The sequence below is a fragment of the Harpegnathos saltator genome, unplaced genomic scaffold (genome assembly GCF_003227715.2).
Source record: "Harpegnathos saltator strain DR-91 unplaced genomic scaffold, Hsal_v8.6 scaffold810, whole genome shotgun sequence".
Classification (NCBI taxonomy): Eukaryota; Metazoa; Arthropoda; class Insecta; order Hymenoptera; family Formicidae; genus Harpegnathos; species Harpegnathos saltator.
In genome coordinates this window covers 740,022-765,865 of record NW_020230661.1, presented here as the reverse complement: position 1 = coordinate 765,865, position 25,844 = coordinate 740,022, and the positions used below count along the sequence as shown (strand labels likewise).

Below are 25,844 nucleotides of genomic sequence, written 5' to 3'. Positions count from 1 at the left end.
AAATGCAGGTACATTCGATTCGGGACAATCTGTAAAGTTTTTCTACAGATTATTTACAACTTATAACATCACTTATTTTGTTAGTGTGACGATGGGCTTTTCCGGTTTACTTGAAGGGAGGCCTGCGCAATAGAATATTATATAAAATCACGTTGGCTTTGCTTTTATTCAACACGATCGAATCAATCCGTAGCTTAAAGGAACTTATAAAAAAATAATGATATATATACGTATCAATTGTGATCAGACACACATATACACATATACTTTTATTTGTATGTTTTTAAAATAATAATTAAATTAAATTTATATTAAATTAAATAATTAAATGCCGAGATTTTGGCAGACGCGTTACGTGGGAATAAACTAATCAACTGTTATATCAAACAACTTCATTTTATATGCAAAATATCAATACATAGTATAATTGTACATACACACAGCTATGCATATTTATGCATACGTGTATATTTACATTTACCAACTTCTTGAGCTTTGGAAGAGATTTTGTAAGGCACTTGATTGCTCTGCAGATACCAATATGGAAATCAATTGATTGTCCGTTAAATGTTGTATGGTGGTAATTCTTGTAGAAAAATTCTTGTAGAAAGTAGCAATTTATAACTAGACAATTGGCAAGCATGATAAAACGTATAGCATAATCAGGCAATAGATAATAAAAAGTTTTCCAAGCGATATCTAAATGCAAAAATCGATTTGGAAAGACAATATGGAGCTACATACTGCTGTGGAACTCGTTCATGTGTATAGAAGCATGTCTATATTTATTGCTGCACTCGAAACGATTGTAGATATCTCATGTAGACATACAGGTCAAATAAATTTTACGCTTTCCGTGTTGGTAATGCGCGAGCATATATTAAAAAATACAGCGTTTTCGATATCACAGAAAAACCTATTTACATGTCACGATTGCACAATTGTTTCAGACTAGAAATAATATTTACTCGCCCCGACCATATTTCGTATTTTTCTGTGAACTTTCTTGCTTCGCGATGTCCATTTTACTTACGTTATTTAAAATTTCATCATTGTATCGTTGAGGGTTTATTAAATCTTCTTCGGTACTTGTTGCTGTACTGGTGTCTTTATTCGCATCAGGGATTACGTTGAAATCGTGCTTTAGGGTATTTACTGTGACACTTTCTGGTTTACCGTTCGACTTGATTCTTAAAACTTTCGCTCTTTCATTATTGTGATCGTTTTTGGCAACCTTTGCCCTTTTTGCATGTTTCGTTTGCAACGGGTCTCCTGAGATGTAATCGTCTTTGGTGTTGGTTGTCTGTTCAGACAATGGTGTCTTTCTTCTTCGCTGCATCAAGCTCTTTAAAGCTTCGTTGAATTGTAGTAACGTTTCAGCGATCGGTCGTTCCATATACTTAGCCGCGATATCGTCGAACTGGTCATCCTCCTCAGAAGTTAATTCGTGTTTAATGTATTTGAACTGATCTATTATTTCTTTGAGGCTTTCTCTAGGATCTTTTACCGCTAGTTGATCCTTGCTTTCTGTAGAATGATCAACAGCATCACTACTTTCTTTTGTCACGTCATTTTCAATATAACTTGTCTCACTTGCGTCGAACGCTGATGTTTCTGTCGTCAGATCTATGTCATCGTATAGAAAATCTTTCTCAAATTCTTTAAATTGGTTTATTATGTTTCGTATGCTCTCTCTCACGTTTATCGGTTTCGACGGTTTGAGATCTTTTTTATCGTCTTCTTCTATAGTTTCTTCTGAAATTATAGGCGACTTTGTGTCAACTTTATCCTGTGTCTTTGCGATGTTTTCCATCGACATATCCGTCATTTCACTCTCTTGTTCTATGGTCACATCTTCCTCCTTTGTGATTTGTTCCAAATCAAGCTTCATCGCTTGGATTTTGTCTACCTTCTGTGTGATATTTTTCGCTTTAATAAATTTCTGTTTAACGACAGCATCTTCATCTTTCACAACTCGTTTCGCAATCTTTCCTTTCTCTTTCACTATTGTTGGTTTTCCAGTCAAGACCAATGTGTCTCTCACTTCTTGTTTTAACATTTTTATCTTTCTTGGCAGTTCTGTTGCTGTAACTTCTTTCTTCTTCATCGATTTTACCGGAAGTTCCGTATTCTTTTGTTCATCCTTCATTTCTCTTTTTTGCTTGACTTGCATTCTTTCTTGAATGATCTTTTTGACCGTTTCCTTAATGCCGTGGCCTTCTTGGCGTGGATTCAGATTGCTCCTAAATTTTCCCTTAATAACTTTGACTTCTCCGATTTTCTGTTTTATCCGATCTTCTTCATCAGATCTGACATCGTCAGTGTCAGATATATTTTCAAAATCTTCGGTTTTCTGCTTTACTTTTTCATCAGATGTGACATCGTCAGTGTCAGATATATTTTCGAAATCTTCGTCTAAATCCAAGTTTTTTTCTCTCGTCTTATCTTTTAAATTTGGCAATAACTCATTTGTACTTATAGTTTGAACAATTTCCGCAGATGCCATACTATCGTCTGCAAAATTATTCTGCCTACTCGCTTCTTCCTCAGTATTATCATTTGTTTCCGCAATATGCTCAAGCTCAATATTAGAAACATTTTCTTCATCAATTTCTTCCAAAGACTCGACAATGTCGTCAAATATTGGCTCCGTTTCTGTTGTTGTTTCGCGTGATATATTTGATTCTATTCCTTCTTCCGCGTCGTCTATTTGCTGCAGGAAATCTTCTATAAATTCTTTCGACTTTGCTTTGTCAGGATCATATTTGATATTTGTTTTTCTCTTCATAATAAATATAGTGGGTTTTGTCTTAATTCTAATAGGCGGCAACATGTGGTAATTTAACGCTATATGCGAGAACCCATCGACGGAGTCAACGATGTCGTGAGTCTTGAGGTAGGGCTTTATATTTGGAGAATATTTGCTCTTTGCTTCCATCAAGAGATGAGTGAACCGCAACATTTCAGGGTCGTCGACGGTCAAGTTTTCTTGTTTCGAGTAACTGTAACACGATTATTTTTCCATCAGAAGAAAGTAAACCATGCAGGGAGACTTGAATAATCCTTAGGAGAACGATCATATCTGATCATTCCATCTCATTTTCTCACACATAACATTAATCGTAGCGATGATAACTTACGTCCAAGAAACGTTGGTTTGCGTAAATCTCGAGACTCCTGTTTGTGCAGTCAGCACATCGATATGTACGTGCACCGGTTCGAACGAATTTCTTTCGAGCCTGTGCAATTTAGCGACTGCTGCACCTCCTGGGTAATTCGAGCCGGCCACACAAAGTAGAAACATTGAGAATAGAGCGTTTAATGCAAGATGACCCAGGATTATCAGCGCTAAAAAACCATTCCATGTTGTTTTTGCTCTGTTTTCCCATCTAATATTCAACGAGAAATAATTTTTGCATTACGTGCAGCTACAAAGATTTGTCATACGAATAGACTCTGTCGTACAGTCAAAGAGAAATACTCACATTCTGTGGCAGGCGGCAGCGGCGCCAACATTTAGTAATGGGAACACATATATGATAAATCTCAATTCTTTATGTGGTAAGAATGAGAACAGTATCACGAATGTGATAGCTGGGACAGTGAGTAAACGTACTCTAGCATCCCAGATCATTCCCAAGGGGATCAAAAAGTAGGAGAGTGCTAGGCCCCTTGGTAGCGCAGAGTAGAAATACCACAAAAATGGTGACGTCTATACTTGCATGTCAAGTTCATCTATATATATATATATATAAGTGCTTGTGTTGTGAATTCAAAACACTTAACGAAACAAAAGTTCATTGTGTATTTGGAAAGGATACACCCCAGTCGCTGCTCTTATTAAGTATAGCGTTGAAGTAAAACACTTCGCCTTCTGGCCATACTAAACGTCTCCAGAATATTGAATCTGTAGCAATAGTAAGTGCTAAGAACAATATACCAGCTGGAACCGCAATTTTAAGCATTCTAAAAATTATTATTATGAAATATTATTTTGCAATAAACAGAGTAACCTAGAGAAAGAGCATTACATCTAAAGAATTAACTGTCTGTTTGGAATAGAGATACAAAATTAAGAGAAACTTGCAAATTTGTGCAGAAAGAAAATGATGACTTTAATATTTTTTGCTTGTAATTTTATGATCATTTAAGAATCAATGTTCTATGATATAAATACCTTGGTATTGAAAGTTTCCGATAGGCTATATCATATGAAAGAAATAGTCCCATCAGTATAGCGAGTTCAGTTCTGAATATTATTATTACTGCAGCTGATGCCCAGATAAATATCCCATGACTCTGTCTCAACCATCCATATAAGGCCAACAATACTGCAATAATTATGTCTCCTTAGTTTCATATTTTGATCGCAATAATGTACATGTACTGGGCACTCTCTCTCTCTCTCTCTTTTTCTCTCTCATAAAAAAGTAGTTTTTATTTTATTACCTAGGGGCATGGCCATTATATTTGGCAGTGGACGACTGAGGTAGTACATGAGGTGATACTGTGTCACAGTTATTGCGACAAACCATTTTGTAAACTGCAGGCCAAAGATATTTTGCAAAGCTTGTCTGTATAACTTCAACGTACCTATCACTAACAAGCCCAAAGTCGCTCTCACTGAAACACCAAATCTCTTATCATTTATAAAAGTATAATATAAAACTGTCATACATTCTACAATTACCAAACTTACCTACATACTGAACAAAAAATTTGTTGAACCTTAGGTAATTAATAGTTGCCACTAGCGGTGAAGCAACACCGGATACTATAATAGGTCCCAGAAAAGAACGTGGCACGACTCCAGGAAATTCATGATGATCGTACTATCCGGGGAAAAATGTCGTTATTCCATTAATTCCATTGATCGCACTCATTTTCTTCCTCCTTGATTATCCTATCTTATAGCCTTATCGCGCGAGTTTTTTTGGCAAAAGACATTAGTAATTAAAATAAAAAAAAGAAAAAAAGAAACGATATAAGTCAAAAAGCATTAAGTTTGCGAGGCACACATGCCGCTATCGCGTAAAAATGATTCGGTGCGGCTGATCAGCTGATTGCAGATTTATAAATATGCGCATCTGGTGCTAAATATAAGACACTTTTTACGCGTGGTCGGCTCGATCGTAACTTCATTGCCAGGTGAACGAGATGGATGACGAACGTCAAACGATTTAAATACGGTTCTCGCGCTTGCGGATCGACGTCTTTTAACGTTTCAGTCATAATCACCTCTGTAAGATTCAAGCCATGGTAAAGAATATCGTGCATAGCCTGCAAATTGAAGCTCTCCTCGACTTTCGTGAACGGACAATACAACATATGTACCGCCGACACCAAGATAATCAGTTGATCCATAATCGTCGAGCCGCGCTTACATCGGACGTATGTTACTCGTGAGATTTTCGGATTTCGTCATTATAACCCGGTCAGTCGGGGATCCTTTGCGAAGAACGTGCCACCACACAACGGATACCACATATACTGCGGCAAACTGCTATCTCTCATGTGCGTCGGTGCATACGTGTGTGTGCATGAGGTGCTGACTTTCCAGCGCATGTGCGACGCACGTTGGCGCAGTAAAGTATCTAGCTCGAACATAAGAAGGCGCCGTTATCCGAAGAATGCATAAAATTATCCGATGAAGAATACGAGACATGTTTCGATCTGCCGCATGAAATGTGTTTGCTTAAACTGATTTTGGGGCTCAGATCGATCTCCTCTTTTGGTGAATATGTCGAGAATTGCTGTATATTTTTACTTTTTGTTTTCTTTACAACTTATTATCGATTATTTACGACTTATTCATCTGGACGCGATATATGCAATACTCTGGGGAGAAACGACGGATAAATTAACACGAATTATTGAAATATATTCCCATATATAGCACAGAAGTTGCAGTAACGTTGCAGTAATAATGTTGCAACAATGTTACAACATTGCTGCAATGTTGCTGCAACTTCTGTGTGTTGTTACATATACATAATATGTATCTACATAATAGTATACATATTATGTGTAGCAACATTACGCGAAGATGTTTCATTTTATATAATTCGGGGCACGAAGAAAGCATGTGGACGAAATTAATATTTAAAATATCGCTAATCAAGACGCATCAAGATCTTTTTTCTATGGGATTTAAGAAAAAAGATTTATATCCGGTTCGACGGATATAAATCAAGATATATAAGATGGGAGGGGAAGAGGGGAATATTATATATATATATATATATATAAAGAAAGATCTGGCGCGATTCGCATCGTGTACGGAATTCATTCCTACGAAACAAGAATCCCGATTTTATTGCCATTCGTGCTGTACGATACATTAATTTCACGTACATCATCAGCGCATGTTCGCATCTGCGTATTGTACATGATTGTTGCGGTTATAAAAATGCGCTCGATTATAATGCATAGAAAAGTCAACGCGATAGTAGAAAATCTGATCAACAGTTAGTCAAAGCCGCCGTTGAACGGCAGTAGTTTTACGAGTAATAAGCGACACTCATGATCTCGGCGTGACTACCTGATTTCAAACGCTGCGAATTGCCTATCGATGCAGCTGCCGAACTATATATATCTCGCATCTGCGACTGTGCATGCCGCTGTCATTGTTAATGTACATAATTTCCATATGATTCATTAATGCGATGTGCTCCCGCTTGTTTTATTACGGCTTCTTAGCTCGCGAAGTTTCTATATTAATCGTCGCAGCGACACGCGCTCCAAGATATCATTTTCAAATTGTGCCTGATTCATTTTTTCAAGGTGGCTGATCACAACGAGTTCTTATTCTTTTCTTCATATCCATTTTCAACAGACGAAAAGAAATCGGCAGATCGCGGACGTTTCGAAGAGCTTCAACTTCTCACCGCTCTCCCGTTCGTACGAGGGGAGAAAGAGAGAAAGTGAGAGACGTTTACATCGGTCGAAAATTTCCAAGTTCGAATATAAGGCACCTGCTCGACTGCGCTGAATTGATCAGCGAGCGACGTTTAGGAGAAGAAGTTAGGTGAGAACACGGGCTCTGCCGAGCCGGATCGCACTCTGTAATTTAATCGCTAGCGTCTCGTCCTGGCCGCTCGTGCGTGCGCCGGTTTGTTATGCAGCATGTGCTCGCACTTGGGAATATGCCGCTCCGCGGCGGCCTGGTTGAATCTCCTTCCACAGTGCGGACATTGGATGTAATCGCTGGTGTCGCTGGGCGGGGGTGGCGGCAAATCCTTCAGGCTCCCACCTGCCGCCAGGTGCGACTGCACCATCTTGGCGGAACGAATCGCCTCGATGAACTCCTCGTGCTTGCGTCGCCAGTTCGACTTCAGCCCCGGCTTCTTCGTATTCGACTGAAACGACACGAGAGAACGTGTGAGCAAGCGTTTTCCCAGGGGACGCAGAGTCCCCCCTGGAAGTCTCTCCTCGAGAGATCGAGCGCGACGATTCATTTCACGCGGGGTTTTTCCTCCCGACGGTATTTCCTCCTTTTTTCTTCTCGCTCTGTAACGCTGAGCTGAGCTACGCGACGTATCGATAAATAATTCCGAAGAATCGAGTTTACATGCGCGCCCCTCGCTCTCCCCGCCCGTGCCGGTCCGGGCGGGAATCGAGAGATCCTGACGAAATCCGGAATTGGAGGAAATCGCTGACGCGGAGCCATCGAATTACGAAGTTATGCTAGGGATCCGTAAGTTGTACGGGCTAGAAGAGATGATCAATCTCGGAGGAATCAAACCGAACTGAGACTGCAGGAGAGAAATTCGACTGGCAGGGTCGCAGGCACGCGGCAGGAGAGATCGAGAGAGACGAGTGGGAGAAGGAATACTGACCTCTTGCTTCTTGGCGATGCCTTTCTTCACGAAGGGCTCGAGTTCGGTCCCCCGCACGCGGAACGTCATCGCGTCGAATTGTTTCCGCTTCTTGTTCATCGTCTTCGCGCAGATCTGCTCGTGCAGGCTCACTCGATCTTGCGCGAAGCTGCGCCCGCATGTGTTGCAGGTTGTCAAGTTGTCCCTGTAATCAATCGTTAATTGATCCAAGCAGCGATATGGATGGAGCGGCTTGCGATTCGCCGTAGCTTTGCTCGTTGTTCCTGAGGAAGAATTTCCCGCGTCCGGCGCACGAATCTTAACGAGGTTCTCGAACACACCCCAAAAAAAAATAATTTCAGAACAAGCGGAATCATTTAGATTTTAGAGGATTTTATTCTTACACAGGGTGTCCCATTTTAATGTCCCACCCCAAATAACTCTTCAGTATTGAAGTTTCAAGGAAAATGATCTGAATAAAAGTTGTAGGGATTTAAGTGAGCTACCTTATGATGACCTTGACTTTGACCTCGACCTCTATTTTCAAGGTCATTGGAAGGTCAAATTTTGCAAATAGGTTGCGTTTTTTAAATGGGAACCCTTATTTTTTATTACACTGTTTTTTTTCTACTAGTTAATTTGAACAACTTTTGTCTAAAACATTTTTTCATTTGTCTAGTATTTTTTGAGATATTTGAGGGAAACTTGATAACTTTTTCAATATTTAACTTACGATATCTCGCTAACTATTTGTCGGAAGAAAAAGTGGCGACTAGACTTTCTTGTTTTATATAGTCTCAAGAATATATTGTTACAATAGCGCCCTGATTTTTGTTAATTAGATGATTTTGAAAGTTCCAAAAATCAGTAAGTTAACAAAAGTCATGGCGCTATTGTAACAATATATTCTTGAGACTAAATAAAGCAAGAAAGTCTAGTCGCCACTTTTTCTTCCGACAAATGGTTAGCGAGATATCGTAAGTTAAATATTGAAAAAGTTATCAAGTTTTCCTCAAATATCTCCAAAAATATTAGACAAATAAGATATTTTAGACAAAAGTTGTTAAGATTGACTAGTAGAAAAAAACAGCGTAATAAACAATAAGGGTTCCCATTTAAAAAACGCAAGTTGGCCTTCAAATGACCTTGAAAATAGAGGTCGAGGTCGAAGTCAAGGTCATCATAAGGTAGCTCACTTAAATCCCTATAACTTTTCTTCAGATCATTTTCCTTGAAACTTCAATACTGAAGAGTTATTTGGGATGGGACATTAAAATGGGACATCCTGTATATGGCCTCGAGAGGATTCCTTTAAGATTAAGAGGAAAATATTATAAACACATTATTCTTAAAGTTAGAGGGATTACATGTTATATGTATAATGCAAATCTTATTGATTTTAATATATAAATTTCCTCTTATACACAGATTATTTAATCTTTTTTAATCTCTTTTTAAGAGAAAGGAGATTATTATTTATTCTTACTGTATTTTATTTTTACTGGTTAATTTGAAAAAAAATTATTATAATGAATAAATAGCGAAAAATAATATATATATATAGACATATTTCTAGCTCCAGTTCTATAATAAATAGACACGAATGAAATAAGATCATAACAAATAAATTTTCAATTCGTTTTGTTATTTCGTAGCTACAAAGATGTTCATCATAACCAATTGTATGAAACATAGTTAAAAGAAAGAATATACTATGCAACTTCTTGCAATAGTTTACAAACTGTATTTAACCAAATATGGATAAATTATTTTCGTTATATGTTACAGCAACACACATACCTTTTTTAGAAAGCGTTTCAAACATTCTAATCCATGAGCATATGGTTATTTTTTCGTTTATGTCTGGAGGTAGAGTATGACTGAACAAAAGAAGAAGCCGACATTCCAATCAACATATTCCTCTTGATATAAGAAGAAAATTAATTGATATAAGAGGGAATCCTCTTGAAACAAGAGGAAAACAGTTAGAATAATATTTAATAAATTTTAGATAAATGGTACACTTTAATCGCTTTATCGAAAGAGGAATTCTTTTTCTGTAAAAGGCTTCGCTTAGAATGTGAGACTATGAGAAAAATTATTTTACAAATAGAATACTTTCTTTTCGGGTACGGCATTCGAGAACCTCATTAGGACTTGTTCAAATCAAGAATTGAAGGGACGTCGATGCGCGTGTTACACGTTGATTCTATTTTAATTCTGCAGATAATTGACTCTATTATCCAGCGATTTGTCTCTTCTTTCTCGATCACCCGATCACTTCGCTGAAAAAAACTCCTTACCCGGAGTTGACATTTCCCGTCCTCGCTGAGGATGGTCCCCTCGCCTGCGATCCACCGGAAACCGGCGTTTTGGTCTTCGTGGCCATTCTACTTTTCGTACTGGACGTTTGACTATGCGCCGTGCCAGCACTGCTGAAGTTCGACGATACCGACGAAGTTGGTCTGCCCGATGCGCTCGAGGTTGTTGGGTACTTCTGAAAATAAGCGTGCGGATTGAACCGCCGGATAAATAATATTCGATTTAATCCGTTGACTCAATAAATAATATAAATCGAAATACGACTCTATGAAATGTACGCGTAAAACTTGCATTTTCGGGAGTAAAATTCGTCTCCTCATAGCTCTGAGTTTCCAGGCTGGCGAGGTTAAGTCAGACGTTTAATTGTACCTTGTATCGCGCGTGGACGCGTGTTATCAACCATTTTCATCATGCTCCTTTTTTCTAACAAAGCTAACGGGCTTGTGAATGTTTTACAATTAACGCGCGCGGGTTTTCTCGATTTTCTTTTTCGCCTCGACAAATTATATCTTCGAACGAACTGATTGCGGTTGTACGCGAGATAAATTATACTGCATGTGAAGGGACCGTGTAGCAATATGATTCGGCTGCGCATCAAATACCTGGCCGGCGTTCACTGATTGATTTTTTGAGCATGCACAATGCGAATTTCAATTTGGGAACAGGCTGGAAAATCCATGCGCGATTAACTGGCCAGCCGGATTGGCGTCACGCGAGAGAAAGAGAGGCGACATTTTATTTTGACGCTGCGCTTCAGAGCGCATTACTCCTGCGCTCCTGTTTTTTTTCTTTTTTTTTTTTTCACCGCCGACCCGTCACGATGCGATCGAATAAATACGGATTTATTTCGACTTCAAAACGGCAATAATGTCGAAACAAACTGCTGATGTGTTAGTGATAAAACTGCATGCCATTAAATCCATTCGCTCTTCGAGCGATTTTTCAGGCAAATTGCGCAACAATGTTGCGCTTTATGATCGATTTTCTTTGTGAATCCGCCGTTAACTATCGCGTGTTCGGCAAACTCAGCTTTAGAGAATATAAAAACGGGATATTCCGTAGACTTGGCGCACGGAGAGAAGCTTTGTTGAATAATATACCATGCTGTATCGCGCGATAGGGATTTTCCATTTTCTTTCTTTTCATTGGGATATCCCTTCTTTTTCTTTTTTTCTCTTTTCTCAATTCAAAATATACATTTAAGTTAAAATTTGTAGGTTGCGTTAATTAGAGCAGTTTGTGTCTGGATATTTTCTTGACTTCTCTTGTGTGCACGAAAGTCTGAGCGATTTAATTTGATCAAATTAATTATCAATCAGAGATGTAATCAATCAAATCAAATTAATTGATTTGAAGCCATCATTGTATGTGATCACGATTCGCTTGACGTTAATTTTTTAATTTGATTCAATTAAAATTTCAATCGATTGGGGACGCCCAGCGCTGATGTTGTATTTAGTTTACGGGTATCAATGCATTCCAGAAAAATTCTGTCTCTATTTCGCGAGTTTATACTTTAATTTGATTTGCGTGTATGAGTGTGACGATAACACACAAAACGAGCTGGCTTATTCATCGCGCGACGTTCGCACTGCCAGCTGACACGAAAGGCCCATGAAACATGCCTAGTTCGATCACAAAACTTCCATGACGAGCCAGCGTCTCTCTCCTTCAAGCCGCACGACCGAAATAACTCGAAGGAACGCGCTCGCATTTTAACAAAAAGTCCCGTAAGAAGGAAAGGAGGACCTATCTTACATCGGTCGAGGACCTCCTCATCGACGTCGCCTTCTTCGGGGGTGTCGTGTCGCTTTCTTTCGGTCGATCGTCCAAGTCGATCACAAAGGCGTCGGATTTCTTCGTGGCCGATTCGTGCGACGAGTCGTTCCGTTGAACGACGCCGTCGATCGTGTCCGCCGCTCCGGTCGTCGTTTTATTCCCGATCGATTCCGCGGCTCTCGCGACAACCGACCTTCTCGCGGGTCTCGCGTCTGGATTCTTCGGCTCCGTGGATCCGCGCTAATGGAACACATTAATGAGAACGATCAATGAGATGGGAGTAGCGGATAGGGACACAATGGCCGCGTTCAGAAAACGTAACAGTTGCACAGTTGCGTTCAATACAAATTATCAAATCAAATTATCAGTTATGATTCAGGTGCACTTTTAAATCTCTCAATGACACCCGCCTTTCAAAAGTAGATCACTCAATCGCTGGACGTACTCTCTGGACGATCCGGCCTTTTCAGTCGAATCGTTGTTGCTGCACATTGTGCTTGTAAGCGTGATTCCACTGAAAAGCTCCCTTTACGGAAAAAATACTCATATATTGAGTATTTACACTAAAATTTATTTGAATTTATCTATTTATTTATATATATTTATTATTTATTAAATTATTATTTATATATTTACTACTTATTATTTATTTACATTATTATATACTATATATATATATATATATATTTATTTAAATTTATAACACTCAATATTCGAGTGTTTTTTTCGTAAGGGTCACGTCTAACTCTAAACTCAGATCTGAGTGTCTCATTCGCAACAATTTCAATTTCAACGACTATTGACAGAATGTAACAAGACAATGGTCGGTGTTCTAAATTCTCCTTCGTCGAAAAAAAACTTTAAAAGTTCCTTACAGCTAATCAGAAGGCACTTTATTCACTTTATCGATAAAAGCAGGGAGCGTATATCATTGTGTCGGATAAATAAAAGATACAAATAAAATATAATAATAATAATAATAATGTGAGATATAATGAAGTGTAACAAAAATCACATCGCGAAAAATCACTTCACAATTCTGTAGTGACACTTACCCTGGGAGCGACATGCATATTATCGGGACTCTTGGAGGGAGACGAAGGAGCGCTTCCCCGCGTCGCTCGCGCGTTCGTTTCGTGCTGCTTCCTCGGGCTCCTCGCGTCGGGACTCGGGCTCTTCGCGATCCTGGATTGGACACAGGATTGAACTTTAGTTAATCTCGCGGGCTGGTCCTCGGGAGACACGCGTCTCGCTGTGCCGCTCGCGGAGATCGTTCTTCTCGCATCGCCACTCTCTCGCGACGTTGAGGAACGCCAACTTGCAATCGCCGACCTCGACCTTTTTTTCGTAGCGGTCAGTGCGCTTCGTTCGTGACAATCGATCGACCTCCGAATGTCCTCGATGGATCGTAGCGGTTTCACGGAGATCACCGGCGTCTCCTCCGGCCTCCGTGAGGACCTCTTCGCTACGTCGAAGCCCCCGAGGGACTTGACGACCTTCGACGTCGTCGCTGCGTCTCTGCGAGATCGAACATCTGCGGAGAAGTGAGTCTCTTTCTTCCGCGTTCTCGCGAAATTCCAACTCGTTCGCACGCTGCGCGTTTCCTTCTCCGAGTCGGACTCGAACAGCTGCCGCTTGCACGTGGGCGATCGCCTCTGCGTCGAGACTGGTTTGCCGCTTGCGGCTGAGCTTCGGTAGGTCTTGGTCATTCTTCCGGAAGGACGAATCACCTTGCTGAGGGTCGTTTTAAGATCGCATGTACGCGCGACGTGTTCGACTTTACTCGCGCCTTTGCCGGTCTTTGCAGGTCGCAGAGTTGATCTTAAGGTCGCGGAGGTTCTCGTTACTCCGGAGTCCGCCGTTGATCTTGCCGAAGCTTTCAGCTCCTCGGCGGGAGTTTTCGTTTGCGCGTTCATCGTTCGCAAGGAGATCTCTGACGACGCTCGGGCCGAGCTCTCGGATCTCCCAGTGACGGAATCGACTGGTCGTGACGTCGACTCCTGGACGGTCAATGAGTCCATTCTCTCGATATCTTTCCCGGACTCGTCCTCTCGTCGCGTCGTCTTCGGGAATTCTCTCGCGGTGTCCTTCGACTTATCATCGATCGAGTCCGGCGATGATCCTTCCTTCGCGGCCAACAGACTCTGGCGTTTGCGCCTGCTATCCTTGATAGTATACGTGGAATACTTGAATGCAGATTCCTGATCCGCGACTCTTCGGGAGAACGAAGTCCTCAGGACGTCGGCGCCGCGGCGAGTGGCTCTCCTCAAGGGCGAGAGTCGCGCTGGGGTTTTCGACTTTACGTCATGCCGCCGACCGTAGCCTTTGGTCGGAGGAATTATTTTCCTCGAGGCGCTCGAAACGTTTGAGAAATCGATCGTCGGACTGCTCTTCGATTGCTCCGAGCTCGATTCCTTCCGGGGCTCGTAGCGTTCCATGCGGTGATCGGTCATGGTGATCTCCTGAATTTCCACGTCGATCTCCGTGGGAGTGACGCTCTTGCGCGAGTACTCCGGCGTGGCCCTCCCCTTGCTGTCGCCAGACGGCGACCTCGACTTCTGCGAGAGCGCGGAAACTTTGTATCGATTCCTCGCTTGACCCTCGTTTCTCACCCCCGTCCGTGCGCTCACACTCTTGATATCGCGCTTTGAAGGCGACAGGCGCTGCACCTTGTCACGTTGCCCTCCATTTTGAGTCTTCATGAATTTACGGACGAGGCCCGCCGATTGCAGGATGTTGTCGAACTCCAGGCCGTACTTCAAGCTCACGATCGAGCTGGCCGAAGTCGCGGAGGCCTCCGAGATCTTCGATGATCTACGACTGTCTGATCTGACGACCCTGAGAGAGGCTTCGTCTCTCTTCAGGCCTCTCTTCGCCTCGCTTTTGGCCACCGAAGGACTCGGAGTGTGTCTGACTCGCGTGGCGCGAGCTCCTTTGTTACGCGGCGACGAGAGTCCCGCGAGTGGTTTGTAGGAAGTGTCCGAAGTGTGCCTCCGCCGTCTCAGGATACTCTTAGCGGTCTCCGTCGAGCTTGACTTTCGTTCGATCAGCGTCGCGCCGGCGGATTTTTCGGACTCGTTGTAGAAGAAGCGCGAGCTCGGCGAGCGCTTGTCGCGCGTGATCTCCGCATACCTTCGATCGAGGCTCGTCGTGGCTCCTTCGGCTCGCCTACCTTGCTTCGCTGATGAAGTCTCGCGGTCGCGAGATGAAGTGGATCTTCCCCGGGCGAGCGTCATGGTCGTGGCCGATCTTTCGCCTTCCTTGCGGAAAAATTCTGGACTTGGGCTCGTGCGTGTTTGCCGTGCGTGATCGGCCGACGTTGATCTAAGCTTGATATTTTTGCGGTCAATGCTCAGCGTCGCGTCGGACTTCCCGGACTCCCTGAGGAAAAATTGCCGACTCGGGGAGCGCTTGTCGCGCGTAATCTCGGCGTACTTCCGATCGATGCTCGTCATGACTTCCTCGGTTCGCTTGTTCTGCTTCGTTGATACGTCTCGGTCGCGAGATGAATTGAATCCGGCCCCCCGATCGACCATCACGCTCGTGGCCGATCTCTCGGCTTCTCTGCGGAGGAACTCGGGACTTCGGTCAGCCGATATCGATCTGAGATTGATATCCTTGCGACCGACGCGACTCACGGTCGCGCCGGTTTTTCCGGGTTCTCGCGGGAAAAGTCGACTCAGGGGACTCGGCGAGCGCTCGTTTCGGCGCGCGATTTCCGCGTACGACTTTCGGTCGATGCTCATCGTGCCTCCTGCCGTCCGCCTGTTTTGCTTCGTTAACATTTCCCGAGCGCGCGACGACAACGTCGGCGCCCTGACTCTCTGATCGATCATCATGGTCGTGGCCGACCTTTCGCCTTCTCTGCAGAAGAATTCCGGGCTAGTGCTGGAGCTCGCGCGAGTTTCCCGCGTCTGCCGATCCGCCGACGCCGATCTGAGGCCGACGCTGGATCTCCCGGACTCTTTGAGGAAAAATGGCAGACTCGGGGAACGCTTGTGGCGCGTAATCTCGGCGTACCTTCGGTCGACACTCTCTTCGGACTGCCTGCTTTGCTGCGCTAATGTCTCCCGATCGTACGACGACGTGGATCCTTCTCGGTCGAGCGTCATGGTCGTGGCCGACCGTTCGTCCTCTCTGCAGAAGAATTCCGGACTCGTACTTCGGTCGGCGCGAGTCTGTCGGTCGGCCGACGTTGGTCTGAGGTTGACCTCCTCGCGACCGATGGTCACCGTCGCGTCGGACTTTCTGGATTCTGCCGAGGAAAATTGCGGGCTCGGCGAGCGCTCGTCGCGCGTCAGCTCCGCGTACTTCCGATCGATGCTCGTCGTACTCGTCTTCTCTTCGGCTCGTCCGCTTCGCCGCGTTAATATCTCCCGGGCGAGCGACGACACCGTCGGCGCCCTGGCTCCCCCCCGATCGACCGTCATACTCGTCGTGGACCTCTCGCCTTCCCTGCGCAGGAATCCCGGACTACTCGTGCTTCGGCTGGCGCGTGTCTCCCGGCGCGTCTGCCGGTCCCCCGACGCCGATCTTAGGTCGACGCCGAGCGCGGAGCGCGGGTTCGCGCCGCGTCTCATGATTATCTTCCCGTCGGACGTCAGCGATTTGAAATAATTGTCGACGGAGGAACTTCTCCAAGCCGCCGCCGGGGCTTTGCCGAACCTGCCCGGGGAGCCTCTCGGCGGGGGATCATCGCTGCGGCGGAGCGTCTCGGTGTCCGGGCTCTCTCTTCGCGTCCGGCCCGCTTCGTCGCCGGCGATGTGTGACCGAGCGAATGCGCGAGTCCTCGCCGTCACCGGTGGCGGCGCGGACGGAGGATCCTTCGCATTGCCGGGATTCCCTCGAGCGCGCTCCCAAGCTCCGCTTCTCGCGCTGCCCGAAGAAGCTGTTCCGTCGGCGGTCTCGCTCCCTCTGGGAAGGGCCAGACTCGTGAGGGCGAATGCAAAGGGGATTTTCAAGCAAGCTCGCTAAGGCACGCGCGCTAAGGCATGTTCGTTCTTTTGCTGCAGGGTCGCTCTCTTATTTCGGCTCGTAAGCGAGCCAAGCCGATTAGCGATTAGCGACTCGACGTGTCGCGGCTCGAGTTACTCGCTCTCTCTCTCTCTCTCTCTCTCTCTCTCTCTCTCTCTCTCTCTGCACTACCCGCTTGGTTAAGTGGCTGCCGTGCGTGAATTACGGTTAAAGTCAACGTACACCTGGGATGATCAAGCTCGCGGGCGACCTCGAGCGCCTTCGGCTGCCCGCTCGGGCGGCGGACGGAACTTCCTCTTCGTCGTTCCGTCGCGTCGCGTCGCGCGCACCAGATTAATCGGAGATTAATTACGCTCTTCCGTAGGCGGGTTTGCGCGGTCGCCAACTCTGCGAATTAGCCGTCCACCGTCCTTCCTCTCCTTCTATGTTTTTTTGTGTTTTTAATTTTTCGCTCTAGTTTCCGCAGCGATGAGGCGGGGGGTTAGACGGACACATTATTAGAACAGAGACACATGGTATTATATCGTTCTTCCTCGGTCGCCTCCTCGGGGCCGGTGCGTGAACGGTCAGAGGTGGTCAGCGATTGCGTTGCGAAGTACGCTGCGTGGCGTGGAATTAATTCTGGCAAGCAGCGGCGAATTGTTAGCGAGATTGTTGCTGGCTGCCGATGATTGAAATTCGCAATTATTTGGGGCCGTACAATGATCGATCAAATTTCCATTATTAACTGCTGGGCTTTCTCTCTCTCTCTCTCCCCCACCCTCTCTCTCTATGCACGCGAGCTACACTACGCGTTTCATCTGCTGCCGGGCGGCACCTTTCTCTTTCTTTTTTACGGTGAAGCTTATTGCTCAGCTGAGATTCCGTTTCGCGACAATAAGCCGCGTGGGCGCGGAAAAGCGACTTACCTGGAGCTCGACCTGGCCGGCAACATCTGCTCCGTTCGCCTTTTCACCGCGGCGCCGGTCGTGGCCGATGCCTTCGGCGCGTTGTTGCTGCTCCTCTTTGCGTTCGCGTTCTTGAATCGCTCGAGTCGCGCCTCCGCCTGCGACAGTTTCTTCGTGACGTTTCTCTTCGGCAGCTTGTCGGGCACGTCCACCATGAGGTACTCCGGAAACTGCTCGCTCTCCAAGTCGTTTCTCACGCGATGCTTCAGGCTCTCGTCGAATCCCATCAGGTGGATCTTCGCCATCATGCGATTTCTCTCCATTGTCTCTTGGTCTAGGGCTTCATCCTGTTGTGTCGATAAACATTAATTGAAACAGAGATACGGAAATATATACAGGGTGCTAAATTTCAAACGTAACAGGTAAAAAATCTCGAAAACTATGAAAGATATTAGAAGAAGCTAAAACACGCGTTACATGATTTCGAAGGGGAAAGAGAACGGCATTATCAGTTTTTTTGTTTGGAGAGCATTTTCAAGGTCAGTTCAAGGTCAATTTAATTTTTTAAAACAGAAAGCCCAGTTTTTTATTATATCTTCTTTTTCTACCAATTAATTTTAACAACTGTTGTCTGAAACATTTTTTTATTGGTATAATATTTTTTGAAATATTTAAGGAAAACTTGGTAACTTTTTCAACATTTAACTCACGATATCTCGCTAACTATTCGTCAAAAGAAAAAATAGTATTAGACTTTTTTACTTTATTTACTATCAAGAATATATTACTATAATAGTGCCCTAACTTTTGTTAACTTATCGACCTTTGGAAATTTCAAAATTATTAAATTTTGTTTCAGCTTTTTTTAATAGCTTTATAGTTTTCGAGATTTTTTATCTGTTACGTTTGGAATTTAGCACCCTACATATATATATATATATATATATATACTCTAGACAGAAAGAACGAAAGATCTCGCTCAGACGGACGCGTCGTCGTAAGTTAAAGAACTACATCTCAGGGTTAGGCGAATGTTGTCATCTACGAGTTGCAGTCAACTTGAGTAAAAATCGAATCGACTCGGCAGTCTGACGCAAGACCTTCAGCTGAACAATCCAGTCGATAGTAGAACGTTAACGAAGCAGGGACGTAGATGTACATACGGCGTAGACGTTTCTTCAAGCTCACTCACACACACACACACACACAGAAGGTTGATCTACCGCATAATAGGGGAGCAATTCTACCTTCGTTTAGAAGGTTAAGTAAATCAGACGCTATATCTAACCGACAATGTATCGGGCCGACCTTTACGATCATTTCGTTTCAGCTCAATGTTTTAAGTTGACAGTTAAAATTTTCTTCAAGTTTAAACTTAAATTCACACATCGAAACTTGTCTCACACAGACGGCAGATAAAAAGGCAGATAAAAAGAGTACCAAAATTCTGCTGGAAGAAGGGGAGTCGGGCAGGTTGATTCGCAACCCCGAAGTTGACTCTACTCAACTCGACTCGAGTTGTTTTGGACGGATTCTTTCTTACAGTGCAAGCGTAAGTGGTCGTTTCGTTAAACCAACACCGCTCCTTACCCACCTCATTGTCGTCAAGATCGTGACGATGATGTCCGTTGGCGAACGTGGTGACGTGGTTCTCGCTGCCGAATTCGTCCTCGTCATCGTGACGGTGTACGGACGGGCCGAATGACTCGCGAGTGACATCCTCGCGGTAAGAAACGACAGGCTTGCCGCCGTTCACGTTGCTGTTGACGTCCGAGCGTGCCGCGCGTTTCACGCTGACGGACTGTCGATTCACCGTCGTCGTCGTCGTCGTCGTCGTCAGATTGCCGTTTCGCTGCGGCGCCAGGCCGTTCGTCGTTTGCTTTCGCAGCTTGTTTTCCAGCGGCTCGAGCGGGTAGCTCCTGTCGATTCCCTTCACGGTGGTCTGCCGCCTTTCGTCGAACATTTGCCTCACCTTGCGACAATCGATCGTACATTACACACACATTTCTTCGGCTAGTCTTTCCGGCCAATGTCATACGCGCCTTCGTTGGAATTAGCACCTTCGCGCGACTGATCTCCATCGATCGTAGAGCGAAAGCTCGCACAAACAACGATGGTTGAAAGATAAGGTCAAGGATTGACGTAACTCGAACGGCATAGATCTTTTGTCTCTCATACCGGCCATTTACAAGCAATCTTCTTTTTATACAAAATTAATCATATATTTGAGTGGAACGGTAAAACGCCATCATCGAGACATCCGGACCAAAGTTAGTTTCATTTAGCTGAAAACTTTCATTCAGAAGAGAAGCTAGATTTCACCTGTCGGTTAACAACGTTATCGCTAGTCACCGCAGAACTGCCTTGTTCTGATGGTCCTCGAGATTGCTGACGCGAGCGCACGAAGGACACGCGTTAGAAATGAAGGTAGAGTACACCAGGTACGCCAGCGAACAGTCACTCGATGTCTGACGCATAAGGTGATACATGCATGCTATTAACGATTACTTTCCGGAAGCACTTACCTTACCGCCTTGCGAGGTTGAGGTCATATGCGTAGTCGTGGTACTTTTAATCGTGGAGCCATGATTGGAGCCGTTGGAGCCGGCGCTGCCGCGTTGCACCACCTGATAGGCCCTCTGCTGCTGCTGGTCGTATAGCTGCAGCAGCTTTTGCTCCTTCTCCTGCAGCTGCTTCTGCTGGAAGCGGGCCTGCGTCGTCGAGTAATTCGCTTTGAATTTCAGCATGTTGCGTAGAAATGCGGGCCGACGTTTGCGCGGTTAGAACGTCGGCTCGCATGCGAGTTAGCTAGCGAACGACTCGTCGTCGTCGTCGTCGTCGTCGTCGTCGTCGTCGTCGTCGTCGTTGTCGGTGGTGGTGCGGTCTATCGCGCGCACGAGTCTCTACTATCGCGAGGCTATAGCTAGGGCGATGCATATGCACATAGCGCGCGCTGCCTCATCGATTCTCCTCTAACCTACATGCGAGGAGGTTAGTAAACTCGTTATTACGCTAAAGCGGATCGTTCGTCCCTCGCTCTCCTTCTCTCTCTCTCTCTCTCTCTCTCTCTCTCTCTTTACCTACCGGGTGCTATGCTCGATTATCGGGGACTATAGACGACTAAATTAATCGATGCGTACTTCGGTATTTTCGATATGTCGAGTAAGATGTTCTGCTATTGTACTCGAGCGATTAGCGAAGGGTTTCGGAGTCTAGCTGGTGAAAACGCCGAGGTGAGTTCTCCAGCAGCGATCCGCCACCGGCAACGCGAAGATCTCGGCGGAACGAAAAGAGGAAGCGGATAAGCAACCGATCGATCCGGAGGAGCGGGCGAATAATTGGCTATCATTACGCTACGTTTACCGTAGCACTCGTAGGCTACAAATCCAATTTCGGCCGGACGAGTGAAAGATCGAGCGCGGTTTAATAATCATGCGGCCGGCTTCTAATCGCATATCGCTCCGATCGCTGCATCGGCAATCAGCTACGCCACTAATTGATTCGTTCCTAATGAACCCGCCGTATCGGGGCGCTTTGGCCCGGCATAACCGTGCAGCGGCTACAAACGCCAATTCGAGGTTCAACGGCGGCGTAATTAACTAACGACAACGAAACGTCGATCGATTATATCGCCGGATTATATTCGTCGGACTCGGCGCGGAGTCTCGCCGCTGCGAGTTCTCTCATCATGGCGAGCAAGAAGGGTGCGCGCGCGTGGTCGCGATATCGCTTGAAATCGCGTCTCGCGTAGGCACGCACTCGGACTCGAGAAGTCGCCGACTCTGACACACATGACCATATATAGAGGAAGCAACATTCTCGTTTCTCCCGTCGTTCGCGCGGTTTCTCCTTTTCCGCTTTGGGATATACTGCACCGATAAGCGAGCGCGCGACGCCTCTTATGAAATGTTCGACGTTGACCCGCTTTAACGATACGGTCACCTACTTGCGTCACGTGTCTCCCCCCTCCCTCCCTCTCTCTCTCTCTCTCTTTCTCTCGTTCTCTCTTTGGTATCGAGCATCAGTCAGGTCAGGTGAAAAATCTTGGTTGATTGAGATATTAGGTAGTCGCGAAAGCGTTTCCTGCCGTTTCTAGATTTTCTTAAAATCGTCAAACTGCGCATGCGCATGCGCGCACCTCATCAATTAAAAGTGCGCTCATGTATGCTTAAACAAAAGCTCATTCTACCAGAGAACTTGCCGATGTGTGACAGACACTTGCGGAAACTTATTACTTATGTCTATTGATCACGCTCACGGCGCAAACTTTCTTGGTTATCTAACAATCGGCAAGTTAATCGTCACGAGTGCAATTATAAATAATTTTGACGAAATTCATGGTAGATCAGGGTGTTTTTCGCTCGATGTTAATCTCTCGCTACCGACTTGATCATTTTATCCTCTCGGTAAGCCAACATTTTTTAACATCGTGAGATATCAGGTTAACCAAGAAAGTCCGTGCTGTTTGTAGATTTTCTCACCGTCAAACTGCGCATGCGCGCACTTCATCAATTAAAAGTGCGCTTATACGTATATGCTTAAACGAAAGCTCATTCAACCAGAAGAGAATTTGCCGATGTGTGACACATGCGGAAACTTGTTACTTATCTCTATCGATCAGGCCACGGCACAAACTTTCTTGGTTGTCCCAAGTTAATCGTCACATGTGCAATTATGAATGAACTTTGCCGAGATTCACCGTTGATCAGCGTGTTAATCTCTCGACCGATTTGATCATATTTTCAGCCTCTCAGACAGCCAAAACGGGACGATAAAAAATTCGTCCCTTCAATATCCCCCTTCACCGCGATCGTTCGCCTCGCCGCGATCTGTCTCGATGAAAGGAGATACATCTGATTGACTCGACGAAATCTTTACCATGTTGTGCAAATTAGTGAACGTGGAGTCGTACTCCTGCGCCCACTTCTGCGCGCCCATGAAGACTCCACGTGCGCCCAAGCGTTGCGACCGGATGTGCATCTCTTGTGGGCTTCAGGATCGAGCCGTTGACTCGACTTGTCACCGTTTCTAGCGTCCGCGGATCGTCACCTCGACATCTCCCGTTCAGGCGCATAGTTCACATTTTCGATCGACGCGTCGTTATTTACTGGCCTCGCTCGTTAAATAAGAGATTGCTTTTTCGAAAAATGTCATGGGGGCGGAACAGCCGGAGGTCGGGAGGACTTTGATAAACGAGAAAAGCGACGCGATCTCGAGCACGAGCCTACTTATTGTATCGGCGACAGCCTGTGGAGGTAGAGGTCGTGACGCGATATGTCAAGTTCACAGTCTTCTCCTCGAACTTTGAACGCGAGGACTCGCGCGCTCAACAGGCGGACTCGAGCGTCATTAAAGTGTTGCCGTATATTAAGTTTGCTCGTCAAGGTCTTTCGCTCACAAATTTGCGTGCACCGCTGCGCGCGCTTTCGTGCGGTCAAAGCCGACGATTATCTCGGAAGACTTGTCTTCCGAGCAACGACAGGAGAAAAATGTTTATCCACGTCGGCTCCTCCGCGCAGGTCCTTCGTATTTTGACGAACTTTTAACCGATCCAGTCTTTGACGCTCTCGTATTTGACGCCACCAGCTGGCTGGGTCACAGAAACGTCCACTTGGCGATTTGTCGTCACAGAGACGCGATGTCGTCCCCTTCGGTAATCGCGCGATTTAATTTGCCGCGGCAACGGCGACGTGCAATGTCAACAATACGGACGCCGCGTCGCGGCGGTTCCTATAAATGCAGTTTAACGTTCCTACGGCCGATTGAGCGCGGTTAATCGCGAGATGATTAATTCCGAAAGCCACGTTTGGCAGCCGAGGCCGGACGATTTCACAATCACCGGCCGACGGGCACATTGTAGTACAGCCTGCGGCAGCACGAATGTTGCCATCACAACTGCGTTGTTAGCAGCTACAGTGTGCGAGCGAGCAGCCGAAGAGTATCGCGCATGTCCGTCTCTCTCTCTCTCTCTCTCTCTCCCCCTCTCTCTCTCTCTCTCTCTCGTGTTTCTACCCTTGCGACTTGCGATGACAGTTAGCGGGTGGCCGATCAAAAAAAAGGCGCGCACGTGACTGAGCCCCAAGTGTCGATTTATATCGATTCGCTTCAACAGCTTAACCATAGTTCCTTCGCTCACGTACACACACACACACACACACGCGCGCGCGCGCGCGACTCCCCTCGCCTTCGCTTCCGCGCGAGCGATGGCCGTTCCGAGTTTACTCTTTCGGCCAAGTCGCAAATTGCCGATAAGTAAAAAGGCACTCCGCTTGATTTCGCGACGTCATACCTCACGTACTTGAGATACATTTATTCGGGGCCGGGGAACATACCGGACGCAGAGAGGAAAGTACCGGGCGTGCCGATCGATGCTACCTGGAAATTTCGACCGGAGTGCAAAGTTCAAGGTTGGAAAGAGTAATGGGGGGGAGTGATCCTGGAAATTGATATAAACGAGTCGTAGTACGTTTGGCAGTTTGGTTTATCAAGATTTATTACTTCCTTGTTGCTTTCATAGAAGCCCGTTCGTCGACGTGGGAGATTGGCCGTTTCGACGAGTTAATATCAATTTACGTCAACAACGCGAACTTTATCGCGCCGCGCAGAGAGACAGCCGGGCCTCGAGGAATTGGCCGTCTTGGTAAAAATTCTAATTGCATTCGACGGGAGGGGCGTGCTCGCACGGCCCTGGAAATTAAGGTCACCTGATAACTCGAGCGCGTTGTTCGGGGACTATAAAAACATTTTTATACGCCGCGTCCTGTTTCGACTTTAATAACAGCGGCGGCGCACCCGTTGTGCCGCGTCGAGAATACGCTTCTGAGAAAAATCGTTGCGGTGCTCGCCGTTTTGCGAGGCAGACCGTTCGCGTGCCACCCATCAACTTCACGATATTGCCGCCGTGTCCTATTATTTCAAATAAAAAAAAGAAAGAAAGAAAAAGAAGAAGAAGAAGAGAGAGAAAACATCAACTGGTGCTCGCGTTTCTTCCGCTCCTTTGATACCGGCCTTTCCGCCTTCCGCGCAAAATTGCACCCCCGCCGTCTCCGCGGACGATAAACGCGTTCTGGTTTCCGTCCCGTTAAGAGGCGAAAAGAAACAGCAAGCACAGAGCGTCCTTTAACAGGAAGCTTCATCATTCCTCTCTTTCGCCGGCTTAACAACGAATCCCGAATTTCTTCCGACGGTGAATCCGAGCGAGCAATTTTCGACCGGCCGTTTTCGATCGTTCTCGTCGCTCGTGTTTGACTTCGCGCGAGAGCACACACAGTCTGCGTGTTATTTGGGAATTACCTATTTATACATCTGCCTGTCACCCGCGAGCGGCCCGCGAGGTATCGATCCCTCCTGCGTGCGATGCCGTCGCGATCGCCACCGATGCCACGGCAGCCACATTGGAAACGAGGCTACGGCGGATTCAAAATTTATTGTTCGTGAGCGACGAGAGAGACGCGCGTAAATGTCGGGCCGCAGGTTATTCCTCGCGAATTACGCTGCTCGACAGACCGAGAAGCAATCATTCGCACGACCGGCGACGCTCGGCGGGAACCTTGAACTTTGCATTTCGCTCGGGGACTGAATTTTTGCGTGCAACCGTGCGCGAGTGTGTCCGCATTTTCGCATTCGATCACTTCGCCGGCGACGGCGCCGCGTCGCGTCGGGGCGCTGTCTGATGTCCTGACGAATTCGACTGTAAGCGCGATTTACACCCCGCAAGGCGGTTTTACGTGAATCGACACGACAAATATATGCTGGCGCATAAGCGGTTTGATCAATGAAATCGGGATAAGCGGCAGAATTAATGCCGTCGATAGAGGTCGAATAATATCTGGCCGATGCTCAAATTTGCGGTTATTAGCTTGGCGTTTGAAAACACACACACGTGCACACACAAATTCTCTCTGTCTACCCAAAATGAAAATAATGATGATGTAATCTGGCTTATGAAAGCTTACTATAAATATTAATTGCCCATATATTGTCCGATATTAATTGTATTCTTTTCCAATAATTCTCGCGATATGTTCATATCGAACAGAAACATCTGTTTTTTGATCATACATTT

General features: G+C 45.7%; 2 protein-coding genes across 5 annotated transcripts in view; both read right to left on the bottom strand.

Moving 5' to 3' along the window:
* Positions 1-377: 377 nt before the first annotated feature.
* On the bottom strand, positions 378-5,513 carry Alg12 (Alg12 alpha-1,6-mannosyltransferase). Of its 2 annotated transcripts, XM_011155242.3 has the most exons (8): positions 5,239-5,513; positions 4,700-4,832; positions 4,450-4,623; positions 4,178-4,331; positions 3,822-3,966; positions 3,486-3,712; positions 3,141-3,389; positions 378-3,002 (listed from the first exon to the last, which is right to left on the bottom strand). In XM_011155242.3, exons 1-8 carry the CDS (start codon positions 5,362-5,364, stop codon positions 965-967), a joined length of 3,246 nt encoding a protein of 1,081 aa, XP_011153544.2. In that variant the 5' UTR covers positions 5,365-5,513; the 3' UTR covers positions 378-964. The 2 variants fall into 2 exon arrangements, with proteins under 2 accessions (XP_011153544.2, XP_025162692.1); XM_025306907.1 differs by lacking the exon at positions 5,239-5,513 and having other exon boundaries at positions 4,704-4,832.
* A 753-nt stretch (positions 5,514-6,266) lies between these two features.
* The window catches only part of LOC105191682 (serine-rich adhesin for platelets), a 30,927-nt gene continuing 11,349 nt past the window's right edge, over positions 6,267-25,844 (bottom strand). For 2 of the 3 annotated variants that reach the window (XM_011155240.3, XM_025306906.1), the window contains 8 exons: positions 20,305-20,490; positions 19,374-19,751; positions 17,801-18,126; positions 12,974-16,832; positions 11,898-12,158; positions 10,121-10,314; positions 7,839-8,022; positions 6,267-7,358 (listed from right to left, as the gene is read on the bottom strand). In XM_011155240.3, coding sequence (XP_011153542.2) covers positions 7,077-7,358; positions 7,839-8,022; positions 10,121-10,314; positions 11,898-12,158; positions 12,974-16,832; positions 17,801-18,126; positions 19,374-19,751; positions 20,305-20,490 — 5,670 coding nt within the window. In that variant the 3' untranslated portion in view covers positions 6,267-7,076. Of the gene's footprint in view, positions 7,359-7,838; positions 8,023-10,120; positions 10,315-11,897; positions 12,159-12,973; positions 16,833-17,800; positions 18,127-19,373; positions 19,752-20,304; positions 20,491-22,657; positions 23,656-25,844 lie in introns of those variants that run through there. The other variant, XM_019845316.2, reaches the window with a different exon arrangement.